Consider the following 22,337-nt stretch of genomic DNA (forward strand, 5'->3'; position numbering starts at 1 on the left):
ACTGTGAAAATCTGCATTATTTAATTCCATGATTTATTATTAAGGTGTAAACATCGTTAACTCATTTTTGAAATTATTTGACTTACCTACTTTTTCACGACCGCCACAGAATAAAAATATGACATGTGGAAGAAACTGTAATAAATCGGCTTCTTGATTTTTCAGGTGTACTCTATAATTTTGAAATTAACTGTACATTGTTAAAAACACATCAAATGTCTTTTTCAAATTATTTGAAATTAATAAATAAAAAAAATTCCTAGATCAGTCCATAATTTTATTAAAGATTGGTAAATGGGAATTTATTGAGTGAGTTGCGCGGCCTTCCGACCTTACCCCTTATTAGATTATTTTATGGAATTATATCCAGCGATCAAATTAATTCGTTATCGAGTCATTCCTGGATTTAAATCTGTATGTCTTTTGTCATTAATATGCTTAATTGTGGGATCTAAACTTACGTCATTTTGAAGACTTTTTTAAAATTGATTTGGTTTTCGTCATATCCTGATCCTGGGTATACAATTAAATTCGTTGTAACTTTAACCCCCGTTGCAACAGTTTACAAAAAATATCAACTCTCAAGACCTAACCTGTGTTTCGCGTTGTGTTTATTAGAGCGTGGACTTGAAGTAACGACATACGTTTTCGGATTCATGGACAACTCGATTACAAATTAATTTGATCGCTCGATATTAAAAGGACACTATACAGCCTGTACCAGAACTGCCTCCCCATTGAAAAGCATGTGCCGACAGCAAAAGAGACTCCAAGGTGCATAAAACTAATTTTCCTATAGCTCACATAACCGAGTTGTAAAGTTTTCAATTTCAACAATCCCAGAAGCTCGTCCTCAGGTTTTACTAAAAAATTGGAAAGGTTGCTAGACACCTAAAATAATTTTTGATATCGTAACAGTCAAAGGACAATTTTGCCTTGGAAACCCTGGTCATCCTACCTTGATGGTGCTCAAGTTAAGGATGTCTTTTCTGGATTATCGCTTGAGATAGGACTTTTTTTCTTTAAAATTATCACATTTTCTCAAATACTCCATTTTTTCAATGGGGAGGCAGTTTATTATACGAGTTTTATAAGACATCATTTTGTCGCACGCGTTTTTTAGAGCACGAGGAGCAAAGCAAACATGTGCGACAAAATGGCTTATAAAACGAGTATAATACAATATTTTTTCTATTTTGCCCTTAAATTTAAAAAAAGTTCAAAACATAATGTTGGGAAAATTATATTTGGCCAATATAAGGATTGGTAACGTTGGTAAATAGACGAACAATTGTAAGATTTGAATTTAAAGTGTCGTGAAATGCAGTGATCACGTAGCAACAACTCACTATGAGTCACTACCAACATTAAACATTTAAGTAAATGTTCCTGAAACGCGTATCGAAAAGAGCTCCTTTTCGAAACCCGTTTGGGTGTTATACTGACTGTGTTATAGGTGCAAAATAGAAAAATATGTATTTATTGATTCTACGTTGTATTTTTATTTAATGAAAGTTCTACGAGAGACCGTACCGCTGGAAGAGTTTAAAATGAAATTAAAAAAGGATCGAACACGAACACTTAAATTTTATTTAACAAGTATGTAATCGTATACAGTGAGTTTTTTTTAAGACTGGACATAGGGTTTTACATGCTAATTTTTCAACCCCCTGTTAACTTTTGTTCCGATAAAAATATTCAAACCATTTTTGAAACAAAGTTGGAAGATTTTTTAAACTATCGGATAGATTACAATTTAATATCCCAAACCGTCGAAAAAGTTGTGAAAAAAATATTTTTAGGGCGCCGAAATAATAGTACGTCGAGCGGCCGCCAGAATAGCGCCATTGTCGGCTCAACCAGCACCTGACGATCTCCACTTTTGGACGCTTTCGGCGCGCTAAAAAATATTTTTTTCACAACATTTTCGACAGTTTGGGATATTGAATTGTAATCTATCCGATAGTTTGAAAAATCTTCCAACTTTGTTCCAAAAATGGTTTGAATATTTTCATCAGAACAAAAGTTAACAGGGGGTTGAAAAATTAGCATGTAAAACCCTATGGCTAGTCTTAAAAAAAAACTCACTGTATAGGCTCTGCCATTTCTATTGAAACACCACCTAAAATTTAGCAATGTGTAACAGGTTCGGTTGGTTGTAAAACGAATTTTAGTGAGAAATTTGAAATTTTGACATTTTCTAGTTCCTAAAATGTCAAAGCAAATCGCTGTCAAAATAAGTGTGAGAATTCAATGCACGTGTCAAAGAACCAATGAACGTTAAGAATTGGACTGAATAACAGCCAATTGTCGGCTCAACCAGCACCTGACGATCTCCAATTTTGGACGCTTTTGGCGCGCTAAAAATATTTTTTTCACAACTTTTTCGACAGTTTGGGATATTGAATTGTAATCTATCCGATAGTTTAAAAGATCTTCCAACTTTGTTCCAAAAATGGTTTGAATATTTTCATCGGAACAAAAGTTAACAGGGGGTTGAAAAATTAGCATGGCCAGTCTTAAAAAAAACTCACTGTATATAGGCTGTCCCAAAAATGGCGTACTAACGGTGCACTACGGTGTAGAAGAGATTACCGTAAACGTCAGAAAAATGTTAAAAAAAATTCTATTGGACTTATTTGCTGATTTGGCGGTCTTTGAAAGTGGCACTTAACACGTCAATTATTTTGAAATATATGTATGAAATTGTCATGACAGCTACCTCTAGTCGTACATATTATCACAAAGTACAAGATCAGTCACTGCCAATATTTAATCCTGCATAATAGAGAATTTAGAAACTTTGTCCAGCGAGAGATTGGGAGATTTTAAATTGTATTAAATTAACCCAACACTACAAAATGCACTAGAATACATTAATTAGAGCATAATTTCAGGGTAAAAATGTTACTACTTGAAGGATATATTTCAAATTTTACGTGCGCTAGGTACTACTTCCTCTACGTAGAATTTAGTGTGTGTATGTGTGTGTGTGTGGGTGTGTATGTCAACCAATCTCTCGCTGGACAAACTTTACCAATATTTAATCCTGCATAATAGAGAATTTAGAAGCTGTGGAACTCGAAAAAAATATTTTAAATCCACTACGGTAACATTGCAAGGTAATGATGTACGAATATATCTTTTCGTGCCTCCGGCCGGAATTTGGTAAATTACAGATCTCGAAATCGTCCAGAAACACATGCATTGCCGGCCTAGTCCGGCTAAAAGTAAGGATTTCGAGTTGTCATCGGTTTCGATTGGCATTTGTTATCAGAATTCTATCAAACGTCAATGTTTGTTCTGTGGATGGCTCGTTAAAAATGTTTTTCTATTTATAACAACGTACAAACTACAAAGAAGCAATATTTAACTAAAATTAATTAATTAAAATTACGTTTCGAGCCACTTCTTGAATATGGGCTGGTGTATTTATTACAACAAATGTTTCAGGAAAATGTCAAAAACAAAACAAATTAATTAAATTTAATAAATATCAGGAAACAAGAGCGATGTTGATTTTAAAATTTACATGTTTAAATGTAAGTGTTGCCAACACAAAAAAAAGTCCCTAATACCAATTATTAAAACAAGTGCTTTAACTTCCATTTAACAAAAATCCGCAGAAGACGGCACGAAAAATTTTGTGTATCACACGTCCAGAAACTGTTTTGCGAGCATTCGTACTTACAATACTCGTCTATCGACTCGTATTGCAAACCGTACTCATGCTCGCAAACGTGCAGTTTCTGGCCTTGTGATACAAATAACTATTGTTTACATTGTATTACCGTTAATAATAATAATAAAAATAATTGATTTTTTTGTCGGAGATTTTTTCCATATTTTTTTCATGGACATTTAAGCATCCTCGATAAGGTAGTAAGTAGTTTGTACGCCAATTTTGGGACACCCTGTATAGTGGTGTTTAGGCCCAACAAAAGGTATAAATAAATGAGTGAATTTAGTAAAAGACTTTTAGATGTTTGATTAAAGTTTTTAATGAATGACAATTGACTTGGGGTCTGTGAATTGAAATTTGGCTAATAGTCAAGTGACTAAGCTGAATAAATAAATGAATTTATGAACACGAACAGCATTAAAATAATTTGAGATGTGAACTATGTGATCCTGTTAAGATTTCAATTGTCACCCCTATTAAATTGATCCCACGCGATATTCATGGAATCTTTCGGTCGACCCTTGTACAAAGTGTCTATAAACGAACGTATATCAAAAGGCGTGTGGAATACGAATATCTTTGATTTTTGCCGCTCTGTAGCATATTGTGGCACCAAATAGAAAAACAGAGGTTATGTAAATTCATTAATGACAGGTTTTTAATAAAGACTGTTGTAAGATGAAAAGTAATTAGAATATAGAAAATCACAAGCAAAACAACTGAGGCTAAGATTTAATAATTTTACATTTGACTGTTGACATCTGATTTGACGGCTTTAACGGCTCGACATAGTTCAACACAATAAAATAATAGAGCCTCACAATTCCACAGGACTCTTGATTTGGTAGTTTATAGATCTCGAAATCGTCCAGAAAAACACATGTATCCGGCCTAGTCCGGCAAAAAGTAGAGATTTTGAGTTATCATTGGTTTCGGTTGACATGTGTTATCAGGATTCTGTCAAGCGTCAATGTTAATTCTGTGCATACCTCGTTAAAAATGTTTTTCTATTCACAATAACGTGCAAACCCCAAAGAAGCAATATTTAACTAAAATTAATTAACGAAAATTACGTATTGAGCGACTTCTCGACTATGAGCTGGTGTATCCATTATACCAAATGTTTCAGGAGAATGTCAAAAAAAAAAACCGAGTTAATTAATAAATATCAAGAAACAACAGCAATATTGATTTTAAAATTTAAATGTTTAAGTGTTGCCAACACAAAAAAAGTCCTTAATAGCAATTATTAAAATAAGTGCTTTAACTTTTATTTAACAAATATCCGTAGAAGTCGGCACAAACATTTTTGTGTATGTATCACACGTCCGGAAACGGTTTTGCGAGAACTCGCATTTGCAAGCCTCGGCTATCCGCCTCGACCCGCAAACTTACTCGCACCCGCAAACGTGCCGTTACTGGCCTAGTGATACAAATAACTATTTTAGACAGTTTATACAATATAGGGAATCGTAAAAATGAAAGGTTTTATAAGACTTATGAGGATTTCTTCTCACATGTCAGCTGTTTTGTCAATGATGTATTACCCCATTAATAGGTGGCGTGGCTTAATTTTGTGCACTGCGCCGGATCACAGTTAATTGAGAGTGGTGGACACCAGCGGAGACTCCCCGACAGCAAGGGCTCCAAGGAACGAACATTTGAGAATGCTAAAACCCTTGTACCTGGATTTCTCCCATGGACGCCTCCAATTTCAAAGACGGTTGGCAAATTTCATTTGAATACTGCATTACCACTTTTAAGGATTATTGTGCCGATTCAGATTAAGGCATTGAGAAGAGATCGCCGAAAATTAGATTATGCATGATATGAATCAACGGTTTATTGAAAAATGAGGAGTTTTTAAAAACAAACAAGTTAGAGCGAGGAAAAGGCATTTAATTATGACCGCCGTCATTTTCCAGGCATAAATTAATTCTCCTGTTTAGGTTCTCAAATACCCGAATTAACATTTGAGGTGTAACGTTGGCGATTTTCTCAGTAATTGCAGCTTGCAGTTCTTCAACAGTGTGCAAAACTTTCCTGAACACTTTAGTTTTGAGGTGCCCAAATAAAAAAAAAATGTAATGGAATAAGGTCTGGTGATCTGCTGGGTCAAATTCCTCTGCTTATGATTCGATTTGGAAAAAATTGCTGCAGGTATTCCATTGTGAGATTAGATGTATGTAGATAAGTACTGTGGCAGAATCTTGCTGAAAATATTCGTTTTGCAGCTCCTGATCATCCAACTGATTAATGAAAGGTTCCAAAATGTGATTTACGTACCGTTCAGAATTTATAGTAAAATCAAAGAAACATGGACCAATTATTCTCTGCCGAGACATTGCAACCCAAACGCCAACTTTAACAGGGTGCAAACTTGTTGCAACAGTAACATGGGGATTTTCACTAGACCAAGTACGATAATTCTGTGAATTGATATAGCCATCCAGGTGAAACCACGCTTCGTCGGAATAGAAAGTATGGTCAAGGATGTTATTGATTTCTTGGTTAAACCAGTTACAGAACCGAACTCGTTGTACTTGATCAGGAGAAGTTAGGCATTGGACCATGGTAAATTTATATGGATGCAATTTTAATTTACTTCTTAGCACAGTACGACAACTTCCATACGATATGCCTGTAAATTAAGGAATAGAAATGTTAGGATTATTGCAGATGGATATTGGATATATGGGATTCTTACTAAGGAGGTTGGTTTAGAAAAAAAGGATCAAACCTGAACCTGTTTGAAGGGAAAGTTTTCTCACTGAGCTGTTAGGATTTTGCTCAATTCTAAGTCTAACATCTTCGATCACATCCTCAGTGAGTGTAGAGGGTCTATGCTGTTTAAATACAAGGAAAGTAATCACCACTTCAGGAAATTTTTCCTGAAATTGGTTGTATGTTGCTTGAATAGAATAATGCCACTCGTTATTTTCGTCAAGAACACAATTTTTTCAATAAAATATTCCAAAAGCAAGACATTTAAATTTATGTCAGCTATCAATAATGACAATGAATCAACCGGAAATAGGTACAATTCACAGTCTTGCCAATTTCAACTAAAAATTTGTATTGCTAACTGAAACAGTTATTGTTGCTCACATGGTATTTACTTGCTCTGTGTCAAGCTTGTGATGCCATGGAAAAAATTGTTGATATAAAATCATTGGAAATTATGTGCATTGACGTTAATGCATACTACGAGTAAAATTAAGTCAGAAGTAATTTGCATCTTTTGACAACTAATCAACAGAATGTTAACAAACATATAATACCGTGAGATCAACAATTATTTGGCTGAAAGAAGTCTTTGGAATTTTATACGTATGTCCGAATGTAGACATTCAGATGCTCTGGATGCACGGAAGTATTTTCGGTTGTATATACCTGTTTCAATTTGTTTTCATTTGTCGTCAAGTTTCTTTATTGAATAATAATTTATACATATAATAGGGACATTGTGCAGGAATTGCACATTAATTTTCTGTTCAACATTAAGTGTTTGTAATTAACTTAAATAAAATTAAACCATTTAAAGTTATATCCTACTTATAAAGATTGAATTAGTCTAATAAAAATTATATATTTCGTGAAGCGCTTAAATTTTATTAAAGGACTTTAATAAATTATTTATCTACACATATAAGTTATTGTGGTATTAAAATAACCTAAATGGTTGCCATTTACAAAAGTATCCATGACAATTAAAATTACTAATCACTAATCAGTCACACGCTGTTAAACTTTCGTAAATTATAGAAAAAAAACACGAACAGTTTACAGCGTAAGTCAATAATATTCTTTAATCTTTTTCGGTAGAGTACACGTTTATTCGACAAGGGTGAAATGATTTGTTTTCAACTACATACATACTATTACATAGTCGTACAATGGCCGGCAAAAAAAATTAGCCATCATTTAAATGTCAGTGTCAAAAAAGCATTAATTACACAAAAGTGATGGCTATTTTTTTTTGCCGGCCATTGTACATACAGGGTTATTATAAATGATTGTCCCATCGCAGTTGGCTTCGAAAACCCACACAAATTTTGAATGTGCCGTCAGCCTCGCAACGTTAGACAAACTGATAGACAGAATTCCGCTACCGCCAGTATCGCCACCTATCGGCGATACTAATCTCACTCATGTTATGAGGTTTGCGGCACATTCAACTACGTCACCAGCGCCAACTGCGATGGGATAATCATTTATAATAACCCTATATTACTTACAATTTGTTTTAAAAGTTCACACCGTATGGGAAATTTTTTTATTCATTAAAGTGTGGAATGTAATACTCCACTGAACAAGTATTTCTGCCTTAGCCCTTAGAGTCGTTGAAAGCCTACGAGTTCAGTAAAGATAGTTCCCATATGTATTACGTTCAATTGTTTCTCTGTAACCATTTATGTAAAGACTATTGAAGACATCAGTTCATGCCGACCTAATAATCACATTCTCTGATTTTGTGTATCCAAGAGAATATTTCTTTCCAGTAAATAAACAGTATTAATAGTATATTACATACCGAGGAGGAAAGTGTTCCATTGCTGTCGACAGAACAATAAGTTTACCGAGAGGTTTGTCCACGAGGTGAACTAGTTCTCGAGACACAGGAATGGACTTTCGCCGAGGTTTGTATACTATTTTATTGACAATCAATTATTTAATAAAACAAGCAACATTATAATAATAAAAAATAAATAAAAAACAACCTCCGTAATATTATAGTTTATTTCGGCAAAATATTAAAACTTAGTAGGCACGCACGATTGAGGTTGTATTAAATTTTAGTTCACAAAAGTCAAACCAAATTGACATTTGCTTACATTTTTTAACAAACAAAATGTGCGATAGTAAAATAGAGAAAAACGTACAGAGATTTTCGCGATTGGTGCGACGGTAGCGCCACCACAGGTCAGTTATGGGTTTCATTACTGACTGAGTGACCGCTTACGACTCATTACTGACTCCTGTTTCCACCATTACACGAGTAATCGCTCACTTTCTAACCTTTAAGAGGTTAGAAAAGCTGTACGTTACTAACTAATTGTATGCTTAATAATAGTCGCAATTTGTTTAAATTGACAGTTAAGAATGATGTTCATAATTCTCATTTTGTATATCAGTTCTGGATACCAAGGTCACTTAATGTGGACACCATAATAGAGAATATTAATATCCAATGTTGCTTTCCTTTCAATATTGGTAAATAACCAATGGTCACCATGATAAGCCTGATTATCACAAAATACAAGATCACTCACTATCAACATCTAATCCTGCATAATATAATAGAGAATTTAGAAGCTTTGGAAATCGAAAAAATTATTTTAAATCCACTACGGTAACATTGCAAGGTAATGATCTACGAGTATATCTTTGTTTACATTGTGTTGCCGTTAATAATAATAATAAAAATAATTTATTTTTGTGTCTGAAAAATGTTTCCATATTTTTTTCATGTATATTTAAACATCCTTGATACGGTAGTAAGTAGTTTGTACGCCAATTTTGGGACACCCTGTATAATACCAAGAGTAGTCCAAATTATGTCGATTATTTTTCAAACTGGTCACGAATTATCAATTGTGCTTGGGAATGAATCCATGAGTGCGTCAGCACGAGTGAGATTCCCAAGCACAATTGAATGAGTGAAACCAGTTTGAAAAATAGTCTACATAATTTAGATTACGAGTTGTATTCGGAGGGCTATTCCATGAACCAACTTTGGCAATTTGGCAGCAAATCGGAAGAAGAAATTAACGCAGAAATCGAAGAAAATGTTTCCAACAACACAAAAATGACACGTGAGTCCATTTGGAAGCAATTCTCAAGGCTGCATTCATTTGTTAAAAATTATCGCTGGGATCACTAGTGGGATTACCGATCAATTTTCACGAGTGGGAATATTCGGTCCAATTTTTTGAAACCAAGGTACCTAACAAATGTGTAAAATTGTGTTTTTACTGGTCCATTTTCAACAAATGACAGGTGAATGGAATAGTCGACATGATTTGGACTACTTGTGGTAGGTATTATAAATGATAATATCATTCAATCGTTAAAATTTTCCTGTTTCCCCATCACTTCATTCATTACATATTAGACGAGTACAACTCTTCGATAACGAAGGATGGGAGACTGCATACTCGTAGCTCAAGGCGGTTACTCTTCACTTTGATATGTGGCAGTTCATCGACCTACAATGTTCGTATTCGCTATATGTATGTCGTATGTGCCAAATATTTGTTCACAAATGCCAATATTCTATCCAAAATTGGGTGATTCATAAAAATAACGTTAAGAAATCATTTATAATTAAAATTTGCATTTCACATTGCAGCCTTTCAGAAATAAAAAAGCGTAATGTCGTTAAATCGCCGGATTAGTGATGCAACCGCGAATCGTCACAACGCTAACGCTAACGCATTAAGCATAAAATTAAGATTTTAGCTGTTATCTTTATCGTATGACTACTGACTATTGTTATAACAGACAGCAAAAATATACCTACTTACAACATTTGTCTGGTTGTTAGATTAAGGCCCGGTTTATTCACCTTCAAGTAACTTATTTGAACGGTAATTAATTACCATGGATCTACCAATAGCAGATTCTAAATCATAGCAACTACTGGCCAGATAAATTTACTTGAAGGTGAATAAACGGGCCTTATTGTTTTATTTGTTTTGTTTCTGTTGATGTGATAGAGAATGGAGTTATAAAACAATTTTCACTTGTTTGATTAATTACATTTGAGACGTTTTTTACGAAGAACACAAAAATAAAGTACTCACCACAGCTTCTCTTTCAGCATTAATCATAAGAGATGTCATCACCATGTCTGTTTTTCTATTAACCAGATCTGCTATTAAACCATTCCATTTTCCATTATCGTTTGTTCCCCACCTTCCATCTTCAACACGAACCAGCTCGTACGTAAAACCCAACTCTTCAGAAAATTTTTGTAGCAGATCTATGCAAAATCCTGAACAACACTGGTAAAAGCTGCCATTTCGATGAGCCAAGGTAGTATCAACCCTTTAATAAAAAATATTCTTAATAATTTTTCGATATTTAACGTTTAATGTTTAATACCAATTAAAAATGTCTTTCAACCATTGGTTTCTAAATTGTATACAAAAAATTTTAACACTTAAAACTGAATTTTCTGTCTAAAAAGCATTGAAAATTTTGTCCCGATGTTCTTATTTTGACATTTTTATTCTGTTTAATTATAAACACACTAAAGCTAAGGTCGAATTTTTTAAATCAATTTCTTTTATGATAAATATATCATTTTTAATTTATAATTGCAACAATTATAAACACTGCAAAACTCTACAACTGGTATGTTGTATAACGTAATCAGCTTAATAAATTTTTGTAACGGGTGACTATTAAAATTTTCACTTAGGGTTGGCTATGGATCATTCTTTGTTTTCCGTTGCACCTTAGACACTGACAAATTTGACATTTCAATAAATGTTTTTCTCTGAATTTGGTTATGTTTCAATTGTACTGACTGTCACTTGTCGTTCGTTCTTGCGTATGTCTAAACTAACAGAAAAAATAAAAACTCGTTCAAAGCCAACTCCAAGTGAAAATTTTAATAGTCACCCGTTAGAACCAGTCAACACCGTTAAACAACATGTGTCGCTATAATATGTTGACACCAGCTTCATTCAAAAATTATACTGTTCTTCTGGCTATACAGGATGTCTTAAAATTATCGTATTCCGAATTCGGAGCTTAGTAGGGGAAATCCTGTTGACCAAGTAAAAATGTTTAAAAAAAATTGCTCACTTTGAAAAAAATATCAAAGTTGCCAATATTTGTTCAAAAGTACCTGATTAATATTCTAGCTATGTTGTACTTCCCTTTTGAACAAAAATTGGAAAAATAAAACTTTTATTTTTTCAAGATAAAGCTGTTTTTTCAAGAAATGTCTTTTCATTTATATTTTAATATTTTACATAATCATCCTCACCATATTTTAAAATGAATGTCAACCATTTATATTTTTTATTTGAAGAAAACATGATGAAAAGTTTGAACCTTCAGACCCATATATCTTTGTAAAGACCCCCCTTATATTTTTTCGAGATTCCTGAGATTTTTCCCTACAAGACCCCCGACTTGGAATACGTTAATTTTGCAACACCCTGTATGTGGGCGAGCGTTATCTTGCTGAAATATTGGCTGATGAAGACCATTTAGGTAAAGCAACAAAAACGGTTCCAGAACCGTGGCCTGCCAGAATTCCCGGTCTAAACCCGATCGAACATAAATATTCAAACCATTTTTAGAACAAAGTTGGAAGATTTTTTAAACTATCGGATAGATTACAATTCAATATCCTAAACTGTCGAAAAAGTTGTGAAAATAGTAGTTTCCTGAAATCGTCAAGAACATGGATCATTTCAAGATGCAGTTGGATCTTGAAAGTGTCACTTTTCAAGCCTAGTCAGTTTTGCGATTTTTGCCTGCCGAGGCATTTTTACTTTGCAATATAAAGGGTGTTTTTTTTTAAATTTGGCGTCGAAGTAGGCGTTGGAGAGTCGATTGAGAGCGCACCACTCGTGTAAAAGCGTAAGAGTTAAACAGCTTCCGTGATCCGTAACCTGTATAGTGCGTTCACAATCGACAGTTCAACGCCTACTTCGACGCCAAATTAAAAAAAAACACCCGTTTCTATTTCTAGCGCGCTGGGATAATAGTACGTCGAGCGGTCGCCAGAATAGCGTCCCTGTCGGTTCAACCAGCACCTGATCATCTCCACTTTTGACTTTTGTCACTTTGATTTAAAAAATAAATAGCGAGATCTCCTCGGGGTTATGATTAAATTACCTTTTGGAAGGCAGAACATCTTATTAAAAAAAAAAACAAATAACTCAACAAGTTAACAGAAATTGTCAAAGGAATTGTTCAAAGTGTTTTCCTTCGACTGCTAGACAATGTCCCAAGCGATCTTGAAAATTTCTTCGCGTGTTTTGTAAATCAACAGTTTTTGGTTGACCTCTTATGCGTTTTTTAACTGTTGCCATAGGGAATTAATTGCATGGTAAAAATTATACCCTCTGTTAACTTATCAATTATCATCCACTGCAGATTTGGTGCTAATTTTTATTTTTGTAATAAATCATTAATGAAACTACGTAATGCATACTGTTTGAACAACAACAAGCAGTTTTATTTTACTAATTTTACTCTTCAAAGTTGAAATTAATGAACGTAAATAATTTGACAAAAGTATAAACAGTGTGGAAACTACTTATGGAAAAAATTCAGTAATTTCAAAACTAATGACATTTGTCGAAAACGCTGAAACAGGTCAATTTTTATTTCTCATAGTGCTTATTTTAAGTTGCTTCACTTGTTCATGACGTTATCCATTTTTGAGCTATTACGTCATCACCAATTTTTTTAAATGACAACCCCCACTTTTTTGTCCTCTTTCTGATAGAACTTCTTACTACCTAAATGATAAATTAAAAAATTGGTACCTTGCATAACAATTTTTTTGAGAAAATGACAAATTTTACTTCAAACATTTAATTTAATTTTTAATGTAAAAAATTTAATTGACCTCAAACAAAAACAAACAAATATCTAAGGTTAACAATAAAATGTAACGCAAATGTTGAAATTGCCCCCCGCCAACTATTTAGCACTGACGCAGGAGTGTAAACATTGTACACCGCGCTCAATAATGTTAGGGCTAATTTGTTTTAATTTCAGCGCGAATTCTGTGTCGTAAATCTTCTAAATTGTTTTTTCTATTGAAGTAAATCCTTGATTTTAAATAACCACATAGAAATTACAGTTTTGAAGTAAAATTTGTCATTTTCTCAAAAAAATTGTTTTGTAAGTTACCAAATTTTTTAATTCATAATTTAGGTAGTACGCAGGTCCATCAGAAAGAGAAGAAAAAAGTGGGGGATGTCATTAATTAAAAAATGGTGATGACGTCATAGCTCAAAAATGGATGACGTCATGAGCAAGTGAAGTAACTTAGAATAAGTATTACGAGAAATAAAAATTGACCTGTTTCAGCGTTTTCGACAAATGTCATTAGTTTTGAAATTATGTATTAAATTTATTCCATAAGTAATTTCCACACTGTATAATAATGTATTCCAACTTTAAAAAAACGACGCTTGGCCATGACAATCTGACAGATGATTTCATCCTGTATATCCGAAGAAAAGTTTTGTTAGGAATTTTGAAAATTTTAAAGTCACAATGTTGCCATACTTATGTTACGCTTTTTTACGAATCGATTAAAACTGTATTAAAAGAAATTAATAGAGAACCAGAGTGTATCCGAACTGTCGAAGTTGTACTGTATACAGTTTAGGATTTAATCGAATACAAATTCATTGTTCTCACATTGAAGATGTCCATTAATCGCATCGCTACTTAGATCGGGCCTATCTCATTTAAAATGTGTGTAGCACTTCAACACACTACGTTTTGTCTCGAAAGACACAACTTTTGGCATTAAGCACTTGTAGTAAACCTTTTAAATTATTTTGTGTGCAACCGTACGCGAAATGAGCTCTTCGCGTGCGTACAACAGGCCGCGAAATTGAATTTCGCAGCCGTTGCCTTGACGACGGCCGTAAAAGTAAAAGTCATTTTTATATTTATTTATTATTAATTACAACATATCTATCTGCATATTTCCGGTGTAATCTTACAAAATCTGGATTGGTTACAGTTAAAGTTTAAATTTTGTGTCAGGAACGGCCACTATTAGTACAGAATTTTCATCCGGTTTGAAATTTCCGCCAATTTCAAATGAGACAGCTGCATGAGGTTGAGGAGTCGATAAGAAAGATCCCCATTATCGATCTATCATCTAAATGAAACATACACATGTGAATTAGGTTAATTTTGGTTAATTTTTCACCGATCAAAAAGAGAAATATCTCGTAATATTTCCTGAATGTCATCAACAGACATTTTGGTTTATTTGTGTCTTTGCACGAATCTACGACATTTGAGCGCGCGACAAAAGAGAGCCGCAATATGAGCGCAGCGACAAAAGAGCGCAGCGACAAAAGAGCGCCGCGACAAAAGAGCGCCGCGACAAAATAGCGTGAGACAAATAAACAGTGTGACAAGACAGGATTTTGAAAAAGCAGCAGTCAATGTATTTACGGAGGAGGTTGCTTTTTCCATTTTTCGCAGGCAATTTATCGGCATGTCCAATCTGCAGGACTCCAAGCATCTTATGCTGCAAATCCTGAATTTGCACTCATGTTGCGCCACCTGCCAGCACTGGCATTTGTGCCAATACAAAATGTACAGGATTATTTGGTAATTGTTCACTTTAACTACTTCTGGAATTTTCGCGTTTTTTCTGGCTAGACAGCCTCAGGGCGTCCTCCTAGATCGTGTCCCACCATTCAAACCTTGTGCAAATGCCTTTTTTTCTCTCTTGTTGTGTTTCAAGGTCGCGTCAAGGTCGCGCCAAGTCTTGGTATAACGAAAGGGTAAGGAAAATTTTCATTCAATATGGAAATTAATTATTGCCTTAAGAAAGGCAAAGGCAAAGGCAACCTGTATTTACCTTCTTTTGTGGTCACGCTCTTTTGTCGCCGCGCTCTTATGTCGTCGCGCTCTTATGTCGCCGCGCTTTTATGTCGCCGCGCTCTTATGTCGCCGCGCTCTTATGTAGCACGTTCTTTTGTCGCGCGCTCTTTTTGCGGCGCGCTTTTGTCGCGATACCTCTTTGCACGGCTCCTGATATTTCCACGATTAAAATAACCTAAAAGGGAGCAGATGATACAACCTAGCATAACAGAACTTAACATTTACCTTCCACAATAAATAAATTCCAATAAATAGGTAAGCCAGTACAACATTATCTGACACGGTTTTCACATTATTCTTGTTACATCAGTCTCAAAGTCACTGTAACATTTTTCATATTGCCGTTTCGATTTTTCAGGTTTCAAATGCGACACTGTAAAGTTTATAATATTTTTTTAAATCTAGATGAGTACACGGAACTGAAACATCGTAATTTTCTTTGGACATTTTTGCAATTTTTCTCAAAGTGAATTGTTTTATTTATGTCGTTTCCATAGCGACATGGCGACATGTTGGCCGACTTTATTTTTATTGACAGTGAAGGAAATTTTACTTGTTCATTTTATAATTACAAATTTTCAGGTTGCACACAAAATGTTGTGTAGACCTTGGCTACGAAATCCTTTGACGACCTCGAGATTGTCTTGTCTCGGCCGGAAAGCGGCCTTGACGACAATTTTTCTCTCGGTTCGTCAAAGTACGATTTCGCATCCTTGATATACAAATAACTATCTTTGTTATCTAATTTAAAAAAAAATTAAAAAACGTCAAAATGACATTTATTGATAACACTTTATTTACGTTTTGTTTTAGAATCATCTTGCAACATAGCATTTCAAATTTAGTTAAAAAAGATTTACAACCAAAATAAAATGAAATATAACTACTACTTTCCTGAGTACTGCCAATTTAACAAAATTAAAGCAAGGCAACCTACTGTTTTTTTAAAGATGGAATAGATTATACCTAGTATGCGATATGAGAACAAAAATTAGGTCTTATATTTTAATTTATTATTTATTTTAATCATAGCCTCGAGGAGATCTCGTTATTTATTTTTTAAATGAAAGTGACAAAAGTCAAAAGTGGAGATGGTCAGGTGCTGGTTGAGCCGACAGTGACATTATTCTGGCGGCCGGTCGACGTACTATTATTCCGGCGCACTAGAAAATATTTTTTTTACAACTTTTTCGACAGTTTAGGATATTGAATTGTAATCTATCCGATAGTTTAAAAAATTTTCCAACTGTGCTCCAAAAATGGTTTAAATATTTGATCAGAACAAAAGTTAACAGGGGGTATAACTTTTAGCATGCAATTCCCTATGGCAACAGTTAAAAAAAAATGCACTGTATATTTAAAACATTAATTTGTCGTATGTTGAAAGGATTTTGTAATATAACTTTTACTTTATTTATAAACATAAATACACTAATGAAAATGATTAAACTCACTCGGTAATATCTGCGTCGCTAGCTATTCGGCATAAAACTCCACGATCCATTGAACATTTTCCTGTAACTGGGTCAGGAGGTGCTAAACTTATATATGGTGGTTCCTCTAAAAATGTAATTTTTAAATGAAATTTCTCAGGGACCCCTTGGGGTGGTGTGTGGCTGTTTCCTGGCCACACTATGTCTTTAATATCGAGACCTTCCCTTTGCCAGGACTTCCATACCCCAATCTATAACAACAAAGCAGATAATAATTTAAAATTCGTTTTATTTAAAAAAAAGCGAAAACATTTGTATATAATGGAATAACAAACGTCAATATAATAATGTAATATTGAAAATTTCAATCGTAGCAGGGCGCTCGTAGTGTACTCGTTCGGAGTTCACAACCCCGTCCAAATTAGATGAATGCTTACATTACATGTTACATTACAGATTCGGGTCGCGTAGTCTGTACGCACACTTAGAAGGCAACCTTTAGAATGCAGCTGTTTCGAATGTAAGTATTCTAACAAAATGACTTAGTACTCGTACTTTGGTGCTCGATTCTGTTTTTGTTAATGTATGGAGTAACTCGTAAACCGTCAAATCATAGATGACAAATGTTATTTATTCGGTGGACAAGTAGTGGTTTTAAGCGTCGTTTTCATGGTGGCTTTACAAGCGTGGCTCGCTCGGCTAGCTTGGCTTTAGAAGAGTCGTCTTCATTTTCATGGTGGCTTGCTACTTCAAGACAGCCACGCCAACGCGCATGCGCTATTGAGCGAGCTAGCGTTGAACTGTCACATCAGCTGATTTGATTATGTAATTGAGAGTTCGAGCGCATGCGCAAGCTTCCAAAGCCTGAGCGTGGCTTTGAAAAATAGAAATATTTCCTATTCTAGCCAAGTCCGAGCCACGCCGCGGCGTTTTTTAAAAGCTGTGCTCCCATTGGTCGAGCGGTTTTCAAGTCGAGTGAGCCACGCTTGTAAAGCCACCATGAAAACGACGCTATAGTTATTTCCTTTTTTAAAAAACAGTTCTTATTGGGACTGATCAACTAGAGTTTTCTTCGGTGTTGGTAATTTCGCCACCAAGCATCATTAAGAGATTAACATACAGGTAAATTCGCCACCACCGTTTAATGGCATGCTAAGCCTACCGGTAATTTCGCGACTGTAGGTACTTTTCGGAATTAATCTACACCTATACCTGCCCATAAGGACGGCAGACGGCCGACGTAAATATTTCTGTATCTGAGACTGGAAAATTAAAACAAGTAAATATATGGGAAAACAATTTATTATTTAAGATTACAATGGAAAGATACACATTTTAAAAATTTTGCCGGATACATTGTTACGGATATTACTAAAATATCAAGTAATAGTGCAGTGCTTATCAACATAATTACCGGCATCTCGCCTCCACATTTTGTTTATTTATTATTGTGTAGTTTTATCATTTTATTTAGAAATTTTTGTCGTCTCTGACATGCTTTGAAATTCTTTCAGTTTTTCTAAAAACACAAATAAATTTGGATATGCTTTGTACATCGAGTCATTAGAATTATGATGAAATGATTCACATGCATTTGTAAAGATGTAGTGTGAAAAAATGTATTGAAAAATATTGGTGGCGGAATTACCGATGGGATTTTACTCAACGGGGATGCGCAAAAGATTAAGGTAATTACTGGTGGCGAGATTACCTGTCCCCATTTTCTTAGTGCAACATGATGGTTTTTACTTTAGAACAGAAATATTTTATGGTGGAATCTTATTTTCGAAACGGGACACAAATTGACAGATATTTAAGTAGGTACTCATTCATTACAGAGATATTTGGAAGAATACCAGCAGGAATTTGATTTGAGAACAAATTTGACCACAAATTACATAGTAGTAGGGATTGATTTTTGAAGAGGTGAAGCAGCAAAGGTGATGACTGATGATATACTCAGAGGAAGGTATGAGGGTGAGTAGATTTCCAAGTCGAAAAAACAATTTTTTTTATTAAGAGGGTTGAAAATGATAGTATAGGCAATATCATCAGTCTAGGCAGTTACGTCATCATTTGGTGAACAGTAATTTCACCTTCACAAAATTAAAGAAGCTAATATTTGCCAATAAAGTAAATTATAAAAGCTTCAATTATGTTGGCACAATCAAAAGAGTTGCCATGTATATTTTTCATTTTCAATTTTGCAACAACGGGTTGTTCCAGGGTGATGACGTAAGTGCCTTAACTGATGATTAGGGCCCGGATTTTAGGCAAAATGGACTATTTTTATTTTTTAAGGCACATGTATGAAACTTGTCTATAAATGATTTCTGGCTTAATTAGAGTAATTAGAGCCATATTTGATTCTGCCTATTCGGCCTAAAATGCCCTTTAAATACCTATTTTACCTTTTAACTGCCTGAACATGCCTAAAATGACCAAAAATCAATTTCATTTTTGCGGTTTTTTCCCAATTTTCGAATTCTGGGAAGTTTACGGTATTGAAAATGTAAAAGTGGTACCTCAATAAAATTTACAATGCTTTATGATTTTAAAATTTAAGGAGATGTAATTACTGAAATGTACAAAGTGCAGTACAATACAGGAATTACTTTTTCGCTTTTACGGTTGGGACCATGATGTCAGCGGTAAATACTCCGACAATACCTAAGTACCACAAACCATTAGACTGGACTGGCATAAATTACAGAGTTTATCTGTTTGCCTCTGTTCGAAGGGGTGCAGGTATACGCGGTCTAATGTTTTCTGATACTTAGGTATTGTTAGAAGCTTTAACGTTTATAAAATGGTCCTTGCCATAAAAACGAAAATTAAAATCCCGAAGTGAAACAATAAGAGAAACCTTAAGGGTGTCATTTTCTAAAAATTTAAGAAATATAAAATTAACCATCTCCTCTGAAATTTGGTGGGAGACGTAAATATAAGCATTACAAATTTGTCATTTCTCGTTTACTTTATCTCCGTGCAGTGGTCGTGTTTCTTGTGAACCTGTTTAAAGTGAACATAATGCCGAAACAAAAAATTAGTTTACGCGAAAAAATATTACAGTGGACAAGCAAGAAAGATTTATATGAAATAAAATCAACCCGAGAAATGTTTTGTAAAGCTTGTGGTAAACTGGTAAGTTAAGCATAATTAAAAATATGTCATTTTATATTTTTTACTTATTTGGAAATTTTATTTTTTGTAGTTTATATGCGAAAAAAAATGTCACTTGCAACAGCATGAGCAAACGGCCATCCATAAAGAGAACATTATGACACCGCTTCGGCAAACGTTGCTGACACAGAACTTGGAGGAATCGGCAAATAGTACATTCAATATGGAACTTTGTAACGTCTTTTTAGCTGCCAATATACCATGGCACAAACTACAAAATCCTGCGTTTCAGAATTTTCTGACAAAATATTGTGGTAGAAAAATTCCGGATGAGTCTACTTTACGGAAAAATTATTTACCAAAATGCTACAAAGATGTATGAACATACTATCTTTTAATATTTAATTTAAAATTATTTTCACTTTTAGACTATTGACCGCATTCGGAATGAGCTGGATCCTTTTAACATATGGGTTTCAGTTGACGAAACAACAGATGCACTTGGGCGATATGTGGCGAATTGTCTGGTTGGGAAACTTTCAGAAGATGAACCTGGAAAATCTTATCTTTTGGCGTCTAAACAATTAGAAAGAACAAATCATGAGACAATAGCTAGATTCGTAAATCAATCTTTAGGTAAGGGTTTTTCACTTTTTTAAATTTATTTTGATTTAAAATTTCTATGCGTAGAAATCTTGTGGAGTACCAGAGTTGTTGCTGAAAAGTTTCTTTTGTTTGTAACGGATGGAGCACCATATATGATAAAATCTGGTAGACACCTTAAGGTGTTTTATCCAAAAATTGTGCATGTCACATGCTTAGCGCATGCTTTAAATCTAGTGGCTGAAAAAATTCGCTATCAATATGAAGATGTGGATAATTTAATTTCGAACGTGAAAAAAATTTTCGTTAAGGCACCTTTGAGAGTTGAAATGTACAAAGAAAAACTAAAAGAAATGCCACTGCCTCCACAGCCAATTTTAACACGATGGGGAACATGGCTTCAGGCTGCTATGTTTTACAGCGAACACTTTGATTCCATTAAAGAAGTAAGTATATAAAAGATAAGCAAATTAATTGATTGTTAAACTGTTTTTAACTACTCACAGGTTGTCATGTCCTTTGATGGAAGTTCTGCTGTTGCTATTCAAAAAGCACAGTCTATAATGAAGAAACCCGGAATAAAAAACCAATTAATTTATGTTCGCAGTAATTTTAAAATAATCTGCGAAAGTATTACTCAATTGGAAAAAAATGGGTTACCTTTAACCGATTCAATCAAAATTGTTGAAAACGTATTTACCTCCCTAAAAAAATCTCCAGGCCCTGTAGCAGCAGTAGCATTAAAAAAACTTGAAGATGTTACTGAAAAAAATCCTGGATACAAATTTCTTCTAGAATTGGCAAGAATTTTTAGAGGTGAAGATGTGCCGGAACATGACACCAAAATGGAAGAAATTTATTACAAATTTGCGCCCATTACCTCTTGCGAGGTAGAAAGAAGTTTTTCAAAATATAAGTCCATTTTGGTGGATAACCGACAATGTTTTAAAGTAGAAAATTTAGAGCAATATCTTGTATGCAATGTAAATACGTAACAATGTAAATAACTAACAAACTTGTAGTATTGTATATTAATTAATAAAAAATAATTAGTAAATATCTTGTTGTGTGTACCTACTTAAAACTTTAAAAACACATTTTTTAATTTAATTAACCACAACTTTAAGGACCTAGTATGGCTTATTTTCAGTTTTTAAGGGACTATTTGCAGTAGTTTAAGGGACTATTTTAGGCACCTATTTCCGACTTTTTAATTGCCTAAAATCCGGGCCCTACTGATGATATTACCTATAGTGTTTGATTTATGTAAAATTAAAGTACACAGTAATTTTCCTCTTGTTTTGAGGGTCAAATGTGCAAAATTTAATTAAGATCGGAGTAAAACTGTAGATTTGCATACAAAACAAACAAACAACCGGACATTCAGTTTTATACAACGTGTCTCAGAAATAAGTACATTAATTTTAACTGGTAATAGAACTCGTTAATAGCAACAATATATTTAAATATATTTTTTTCCTAAACCTTATAGATATCCAATTAAAATTATTGAAAGATTTGGCACCTCCAGGGGTGGAGATGTTTGCGTTTACTTTATACACTCGGATTTCTTTCAGTGTAAGGTCTATATACTGTCGTGAACTTTTCAAAGTTCCCACGGAATATTTTTGTTGATAACCTTACAAAACTTTTCATTTGTTGTCGGGTGCGTCTATCGTCCGCCGAACTTCCTTACAGAATGTGATCACGAGATATTTCTGATACTGAAATGAAAATTATATTTCGAAAAAATGACAGGTACATAAAAATTTTGTTGTTCTTACAGTGTTTTTCTTTTGCTTTTCTCCTTTTGTCAATTGTGTTTCACAATTTCTCAATTGATTTTCCCATTGTGACAATGAAAATCAATTAAATTAAAGAAAAGC

The 22,337-nt window shown here is 34.1% G+C and overlaps 2 protein-coding genes across 4 annotated transcripts in view; one reads left to right on the forward strand and one right to left on the reverse strand.

Moving 5' to 3' along the window:
- Nmdar2 (NMDA receptor 2) overlaps positions 1-22,337 on the reverse strand; it is a 268,077-nt gene that overhangs the window by 102,334 nt on the left and 143,406 nt on the right. For all 3 annotated transcript variants that reach the window (XM_069037427.1, XM_069037444.1, XM_069037436.1), the window contains exons 5-6: positions 16,747-16,976; positions 10,489-10,732 (exon numbers count right to left, since the gene is read on the reverse strand). In XM_069037427.1, the coding sequence (XP_068893528.1) occupies positions 10,489-10,732; positions 16,747-16,976 (474 nt within the window). The remainder of the gene's footprint in view (positions 1-10,488; positions 10,733-16,746; positions 16,977-22,337) is intronic.
- Positions 18,981-21,688, forward strand: LOC138141263 (uncharacterized). The gene is made up of 5 exons (XM_069061961.1): positions 18,981-19,869; positions 19,940-20,224; positions 20,277-20,484; positions 20,539-20,897; positions 20,958-21,688. Exons 1-5 carry the CDS (start codon positions 19,756-19,758, stop codon positions 21,444-21,446), a joined length of 1,455 nt encoding a protein of 484 aa, XP_068918062.1. The 5' UTR covers positions 18,981-19,755; the 3' UTR covers positions 21,447-21,688.

Source organism: Tenebrio molitor, chromosome 1, assembly GCF_963966145.1.
Source record: "Tenebrio molitor chromosome 1, icTenMoli1.1, whole genome shotgun sequence".
Classification (NCBI taxonomy): Eukaryota; Metazoa; Arthropoda; class Insecta; order Coleoptera; family Tenebrionidae; genus Tenebrio; species Tenebrio molitor.

What these genes read in the sequence shown, in the direction of transcription:
- LOC138141263 (XM_069061961.1), top strand. Translation starts at nt 19,756, where the DNA reads ATGCCGAAACAAAAAATTAGTTTACGCGAAAAAATATTACAGTGGACA. An exon ending in GTAAAGCTTGTGGTAAACTG is followed by an intron (nt 19,870 to 19,939) that starts GTAAGTTAAGCA and finishes TATTTTTTGTAG; the next exon opens with TTTATATGCGAAAAAAAATG. An exon ending in ACTTTGATTCCATTAAAGAA is followed by an intron (nt 20,898 to 20,957) that starts GTAAGTATATAA and finishes AACTACTCACAG; the next exon opens with GTTGTCATGTCCTTTGATGG.